The 7,801-nt window shown below is 50.3% G+C and overlaps 1 protein-coding gene across 1 annotated transcript; it reads right to left on the minus strand.

Moving 5' to 3' along the window:
• Window positions 1–684: 684 nt before the first annotated feature.
• On the minus strand, window positions 685–4,474 carry si:dkeyp-51f12.2 (uncharacterized protein LOC100151460 homolog). The gene is made up of 3 exons (XM_039735491.1): window positions 4,244–4,474; window positions 2,067–2,411; window positions 685–1,976 (listed from the first exon to the last, which is right to left on the minus strand). The coding sequence occupies exons 2-3, from the start codon at window positions 2,330–2,332 to the stop codon at window positions 1,754–1,756; spliced, it is 489 nt and encodes a 162-aa protein (XP_039591425.1). The 5' UTR covers window positions 2,333–2,411; window positions 4,244–4,474; the 3' UTR covers window positions 685–1,753.
• Between the last annotated feature and the right edge of the window lie 3,327 nt (window positions 4,475–7,801).

Below are 7,801 nucleotides of genomic sequence, written 5' to 3' on the forward strand. Positions count from 1 at the left end.
GACCGTCTACTGTGGCACATGTGCCCTCATCTGTAAGTCTTCTGCTTCAGGTTAGCAGGGGGAGGAGCCAATCACAGCAGTGCTGGGCACAAGTTGGGGGGCAGGGGGGCATTCACACACACACCCGCCGTCACACTCAGCACGTGACCTAAAACTCAGCACCTTGGTATCTTTACCCGGTCTGATTGAGTTGATCTGAGTCACGTGGACGCAGTGGAGGTGGTGGACATTAAAGGTGTGGAGTGCAAACATCTGTGACGAACCCAGAAAGATCCTGGGATGAGCGGAAAGACAGGAGGAGCAGACGACGGATCAAGTGAGGAAGCTGAAATGGAGTCGTGAAGTGGTGACCACCATCAGCTGTCCATGGTGGTACACACAGTGTGAAGGCAGCGGGCAGGCCTGGCATATCTCATTTGACTCACGAGGCGGCCCTCCTGCAGTCACAACACTCCTGTTGTCCCCTCATGATGGTCACTTCCACATCCCCTTTTGCTCTTTGTGCATCTTGACATGACCATTAAGCCCCTTTGTCCACTCTCTCAAGCCTGGCATTGGACCGAGCTGGCCCCATGCCCAGCCCCATACCCACACGTCATGCCACCCTGATAACTCCAACACTTTGAACACTTTGTGTTGCTGCCCGGCCTCACCTGGCAGACTTGATAAGAATGACACCGAGACTCTCATTGTCCACACTGCCTTTAATAAGGACCATCCAGCACGGCATCATGGGAAAAGCCACCCCACCGGTTAAGCACACAAGGAGGTCCTCCATTTGGGAGTGCTTGACACTTGGGGGTCACCTGTCACTTGAGGACATTCTTCTCATGACATCTCCTGGGCCTCTGCACAGGCGATGAGCAGAGAGAGGTGACCTCACTGGACAGCAGCAGATCCACTACACTGGGAAGGAACGAGACCAGACTGCCCCACACTGGACTGGTGGGCTTCACTGGCTTGGACTAGCCCCTTGACCTTCACCCCATCAGGTCACACCGAAGCCACAAACTGGACAGTCCATTCACCACACTGGTGGCCATAATTTAGTCCATCTGGAACACAGAGGTGAAGGAATGGACGATGCAGGCCGGCCAGCCCAAGCAGACTGGACTTGAGCCACTTGGGTGACACAATAGGTGACATGTCCACACTGCCTGAAATGCACTAAAGGACACATGTCAAGTGGCCAGGCTGAGCCACATGAGGCTGGGCAGTGGTGAACTGGGCTTAAGACCGCTGAGGTGGGGGCTGAGCCAGACTGGACTAGATTGGGCTGAACTGGACTCCAGTGACAAAGGAGTCACACAGGACCAGCTTAGACTGGAATGTGCCAGACCACGCTCAGCTCTCTTAGTCCTCCATGGAGTGGACATGTGGCTAGAGACGAAAGTCCATCAAGAAAGTCATTTGTGCATTCAGAGGGTCAGTTTAAGTCTCTGATGAAAGGCACTATAAACATGGGGCCGTCAGATGATCTTCTCATTTCAGGATCTCACCCTGAGGCTCATGGCTATCAGTCAGTGGTCATCATAGTCGCACTGAGGCACTTTTTTGCTGAAGGCACTATAAACGTTCCATCAATCCATCCAATTCAGAGTCACGGGGGGCCGGCGCCCATTCCCACAAGCCTGGCCCCAGAGGTGGGCTAAGTGGGTCCGCACAGGTGGATTGTCATCCCACCTTCACTTCTCCTGGAGCTGGCCTGGCCTCACTGGTCAGTTCCTTCTGCTGGATGCCTCCACCACGGCTCTCAAATATCAGTACTGAGCCCTCTGGAGGTGGCGAGAGGCACTGCACTCTGTAGGGCGGTGTCTGATAGGCTCCGCCTCAGGCCGGCCCGTCCAATCGTGCTCTTCATGACCATCTCATACGAAGGTGGCAGATCCAGCTGCTGCAAAGGGGGGCAGCTGTGGAGATAGGGCACAGCAGGCAGAGACGGGCGGCATCTACTGCCCGCTTCATAGCGGGACACCCTGGAAAACAAACACATGACTGCAGTGAAGCAGTGACCACCAGCAGCAGAGCCCCTGGCCATGACACACACAATGACCCACTGGACCCACCTGGGCAGAAAGAGTAGGCGCGGCTCCGAGAAACGGCTGGGCGTCTGCAAGTAGAAGAGCGACGGGGCACGGCTGTTGGCGCGGCTCAGCTTGGCAGTGTGGTAAAGGCCGAAGAGCAGCAGCAGGGTGCCCAGCAGGCAGCTGCACAGACTCATGGAGCGAAGCACTGACCACGGGCCACCGCCATCAAAGCAGACAAGCGTCACCGCGCCCGACAGCAGGAGAACCAGGCCCACCGTGTTGACGCCATTCCGGATACTGGTCATTCTGCTCACAGCTGGGGCTGGGCACACAACTTGGGTGGGTAGCTCTCCTGGTGTTCACTGGTGCCAGTAGCATCAAGGCCTGAAAAACACAAAGCAGAAGGTCCTGAGGTGAAGGTGGGCACATAATGGAGTGGACATAATTATAAGTAGCGAAGCAGAGGGCAAGGCTGGGGCAAATGACTGCTGTGCTCCGCTTGTGTTGTCACATCTGAAGTGACACTCAGCGCCGAGCAGCTGCTCCACAGTGACTCAGCGAACACGGGGCCATGTGATCGTGTCACAGCATGGTGACAGCATGTGTGTGCGTGAGGTGGCTGCTGGAGCACCACTGATAATGGCCGGTGGTGTGGAGTCTCAGCAGGACGTCAAGAGGGTGTGCCCTGGCACGTGACTGTGCCCGCCTGTGTGTGCCCAAATGTGTGTGTGTGTGTGCATTACATGATCCCGGCCTACTGGTCTGCTGTAGGGGCATTAAGACTAAACTGAACTGGGCCAGGTCAGTGCCCAGACATGTGCCACTCCTATAACCAGCAAATATTGTGATGTCCAGCACAGGCTCACTTTAAAGACTCCATTCAACTGCACTTGGGGTGAAGCGACTGAGGGATAAGATATTTAAAATTTAATATTGTGCCCTCTGGTAACGGTGGCTAGCCCAGGCACTCAATAAACCCAGTCCATCCATTCATCCATTTTCTAATATGCTTACTGGTTTAAGCACTGGCATACTGGGTGCACACCAGCCTTGCCAGGGATGGCAGCATCCCTTCACTGCAGCAGCCTGGCAAAGGATGGGCAGTGTTAGTGATGGACTTGGGTTCAAAATTGGATGGCTGGGCTGGCACCCAAGACACTGGCACATGAGCCATGGCATGTAGTGGACCGTGTCTGACCGTGTGCCCAGAATTGTCCAGTGTCTGTTTGTCTGGCAGAGTGCTGTTCACACACCAGTGTCCTCCTTCATTTACATGAAGCTTTACTGGAAAATTGTGAAAATCAAAAAGGACATCACAACAACTAAAAAGACAGGCGCTATATGGTGGACGATACATGAAAGGCACCACATGATGGAAATGAGAGGCCACTGTAGAATAAATATAAGGAGTACTAAAGCATTGCCATATCATAGACAGACAGATGTGAAAGGCGCTATATAATATAGATAGATGTGAAATGAACTATATCAATAATAATCTCTGCCATTTTTACATACAAATGAAATGAAAGGCACAATATAATAGATAATGTGAAAGGCGCTATATAAGATAGATAGATAGATAGATAGATAGATAGATAGATAGATAGATAGATAGATAGATATGAAAGGTACACTATAATAGAGTGAATGGTGCTGTATTAAGATAGATAAGGCACAGTCTAGATGACAGAAATATATGAAAGGCACTATATAAAAGAAGGTTAGACTGAGAGGTATTAAACGTATTTATATCATAAGTATGTAAAGTACTATATGACAGATATGTAAAGGTGCTGATAAGACACAATAAAGTAGACAGATAAAAGGGCATGACACGCACAGGAGAATATATGAATAGATTATAAAAAGACACTATGTAAAATATAGATTACTAGATATGAAAGACACTATATAATATATCCCTATGAAAGGTGCTGAGTGATGATAGACAGGGCACTGAGGACAGAAATATATGAAAGGTGCTACTGTATATAACAGATAGATAGATAGATAGATAGATAGATAGATAGATAGATAGATAGATAGATAGATGTGAAGGGCAGGCACTGTATCATAGACAGCTCTAAGAGGCACTGTATGCTCATAGAGACAGATCGAGAGATATGAAAGGAGCTATATAACAGATGCATAGACACGCAGACAAGCAGCAGAGCGCCCAGCAGCTCCAGGCCAGCCCGATGCCCGCTCCTCACCCCGCCGCTTTTGTCGTCCTCCGCCCGGTCGCCGCGCTGCGACTCCTGCCTTGCCGATTCGACTTGTCGCCTGCGTTCGGACTCAGGAGCTCCGCTCCGCTCGGCTCGGCTCGGTGTGCTAGTCGGGTGGGTGACGATCGCGAAGGCAGCACCGGCCAGCGACTGCAGCCGCCGCTCCGCCAGACATCGCTCACAGGGGCGTGGTGCCGCTGCGGAGAGCGGCGGGCGACTCGGGGGCGGGGCAGTAATGTCCCCGCCCTCATCTCCGCCCCGGACAGTGTGGCCGGGCTGCGCTCAGTCAGGACCCGGAGAGGCACACAGGGCTGGCGGTGGGCTTCAGTTGCAGTTGACCGTGGTTCCCTTTTTAGACTGGTGTGGTTTTTCTGGCTCAGTGGGCCATTTCTTCGTGTGGTTTTCTTTGCTCTCTTCACATTCCTATTGCCTGGAGTTCAAGTTCCAGCCCAGCCCCAATGCTTGAGGAGTTCTCATGCTCTGCCAGGGTTTCTGTGCCTATTGTGACATGCAGGCAAAGATAACTGGTGTCTCCACAGTGACCAGATGTATGCGGGTGAGAGGGCTGTCATGCCCCCCGGGTTTGTCCCTGCAGTAAGTGCCTCAGATGATGCCCACCTTTGCTCTCTGCTGTGTTCCTATTCACGCCCTATCAGCGTGACGTGGTGACCAGGGCTTTGCTGCTTCAGTCCCCACCCTGGCTCACCTTTTGTGTTTATGTTTGGCTAAAGTTGTTTAGCAAACGCCACACCGACTGTGCCGCCTGCCTCTTTCATTGGATTTCTCCACTCCTGCTGTTCCTTCATTTCTCAGGGTTTGCTCTTTGGTTTGAACACACCGTTCTGATCACATGTGCCACTGTCCCTGCTCCTTCTGCCAGTCCTCTCAGTCTATGGTGACATATGAATTCAATGCCACTGATGGGTCTCACAGATTCCTTCTTAGACCCCTTGCTGTCGGGATTTTCGGGTTTGAGGTCTGAATTGATTTTGAAACAGTCCATCTACTTCAGGGTCAAAATGTCCACCTTGCCCACTATTGTGCCCCCTTTCACCAGATCCTGGTTTTTGGAGAAGGCGCCTTTAATGCGGCCTTGAAGAAGATGAGACCCGACGGGACAGCCAATCTAGCAGCTTTAAGAGGAGGGCCAGGAGGAGGAGGAAGGGTGCACATTAAGACTTTGTCCACCCATCCATCCATTTTGTAAACCCACTTTATGCAAAGCTGGACTGCACTTTACAGGGGTCTCATGGCTCGCGGTCTTCATTCACTCATTTTCTCACCTCCCTAATTCCACAACAGGGTCACAATGACAAATGTCTATCCCCACGTCAACGTTTGGTCAATGTGTCAGATTTTCAGAAGATGGCCAAGGTGTATCTCAGCCTATAAAGTTCTCGACTCTCGTGGTGGTCCACGTTCACAGTTTTCACAAGTTCCCTATCCATCAGCTTCTGCTTCAGTTGCCACCCACCTCCACCACACATCCTCTCTGCTTGTGTCTGTTCTACAAATTCAATCTCGTTTGCGTTGTGTCGCCACCCGAGTCTGTCGTATCCCAGTTAAGCTCGCTCGTAAGAGGGCTGGGTGGCATGGCCAGCATGACACAAACGACAGCCTTCCACTTAACGCGCCGCTCTGAACTGAGAAGAGCTGACTGGTTTGCCGTCTCGCCGCATTCGCAATTCAGGCTTTCAGCTAACGGAATGAGACGAGGTGAACGTGAAGCTCCCAGGAGGCGTGGCTCTTCACCAATACGTCACAGGGAGAGCCGACGGGGTGGAGGGGGGGAGTCTGCTTCCAGCTGGCCAATCAGAATTGCTATTTGGTAAATCTTAACCCAATCACCCGCTCTACTGGGCGAGGCTGTTCGACAGAGTGGCGTGAAGGGCGCGCACACAGCAGGCGTCGGGTCTTCCCTGCGCGGTCCCGCTGGTCCCTCGGAATGGGAAGAGCGGGAGGCGCTGATGAAACGACGTGCACGAGAACGCCTTCTAGGAGCCAGACTTTATATAGCGCCTTTCCACCATCACGTCGTATCTTAACATTGAGTAAATGTAACCGCTGCACGTTATGTCTTAAAACTGTGATTCAGACTCGCAGACCCACAAAGCCAGGGGTCTTCAACCGCAGGATTTTCTTCGCCACAATCCTTGCATTAGACACCCACTCTTGATGGTCTTTCATTTTTTCATTCTTCCTCATCTGGGATTTCTGAAATTGTAGATTTTAGTTTTCAGAAACCACATATGAAAGGCAATCTATTAGGCAGATAGACAAGAGAGACCATTTATAATGGATAGACAGACAGGCAGATAGATAGATAGATGAAAGGCACTATATAATTGATAGATAGATAGATAGATAGATAGATAGATAGATAGATAGATAGATACGAAAGGCACTATATGATAGATAGATAGATAGAGTGAAAGGCACTATATAATAGATAGATAGATAGATAGATAGATAGATAGATAGATAGATAGATAGATAGAGTGAAAGGCACTATATAATAGATAGATAGATAGATAGATAGATAGATAGATAGATAGATAGATAGATAGATAGATAGATAGATAGATAGATAGAGTGAAAGGCACTATATAAGATTGACCTTTGTTTGTCCTCCGTTTCACAGCCGTACACCACAGCTAAACTTATTACAAGTTGATTTTTATTATTTCTATTATATGACGCCTCCCTTCGTCTTCCTCAAATGTCACCCACATTCTCTCCCACCTGTCCTGACTTTCTTTTATTCACCTCCCATTTTTGATTCATTTTCTACTTCAGCTTCAGCCATTGTCCCATGACACGACTTCTCGTCATTGGGGACGTCACACTTGCAGGGGCTGATCTTGTCACTGACTGTGTTTGTTTACATGATATGGGAGTCACTGGGCCTGTCACATTTAGTCCTCCCACTGTCATTGGCACCCCTTTTTGTGCCAGCCAGTGGTGTGCTGCCTGACAGAGCTGGCGTTGTACAAAGCGTTAACGGGCACAGCGAGTTTGCTCATAATCTCTGCCCCCTTTTTTCCTGTCTCTTCACTTGGTTGTGGTGCATCAAACAAGAGACATCAGACAGAGGGGCTTCTCTTCGTGTTGCGTATTCGTCATCGTTGCTCGTTCTGTCATTGAATTTCCAGAGAAGCACTCATTGGCTGTCATCTCCAGAGCCGTCACTACAGCCAGTCACACGACTGGGGCGAGTCATGGACTGGTTGGATGGAGTTGCCGGGGATGTCAGACAACACAACTGCCCTTCATGGGTGCCCACTGCCAACTGTCTCCAGCTCGCTCAGGTTATGTACATGAAGGCTACGACTGTAAGGTAACGAAAGCCCCGAGAGTTTAATGTCATTGATAAAGTTAAGTGGACAGGACTGGCAAGCTTTGTCGGGCTGAGTGGCCTGTCATCGTCCTGAATGTTCAAAAGAAGCAAAGCAGACTTGAGGGTCTTTAAAATGACCTTAAGCGAAGGTCAAAATAAGTTTTATAGGAGCAGCAATCAGCTTCAAATCATGAACTTCATAGGAATGA

The sequence above is a fragment of the Polypterus senegalus genome, chromosome 14 (genome assembly GCF_016835505.1).
Source record: "Polypterus senegalus isolate Bchr_013 chromosome 14, ASM1683550v1, whole genome shotgun sequence".
In the NCBI taxonomy this organism is placed as follows: domain Eukaryota; kingdom Metazoa; phylum Chordata; class Cladistia; order Polypteriformes; family Polypteridae; genus Polypterus; species Polypterus senegalus.

Bases quoted from the DNA above. Each gene is read 5' to 3' on its own strand.
- si:dkeyp-51f12.2 (XM_039735491.1), bottom strand. From the start codon at position 2,332: ATGACCAGTATCCGGAATGGCGTCAACACGGTGGGCCTGGTTCTCCTG. The intron at 1,977-2,066 runs GTGGGTCCAGTG...TTTGTTTTCCAG, and splicing joins CGCCTACTCTTTCTGCCCAG to GGTGTCCCGCTATGAAGCGG.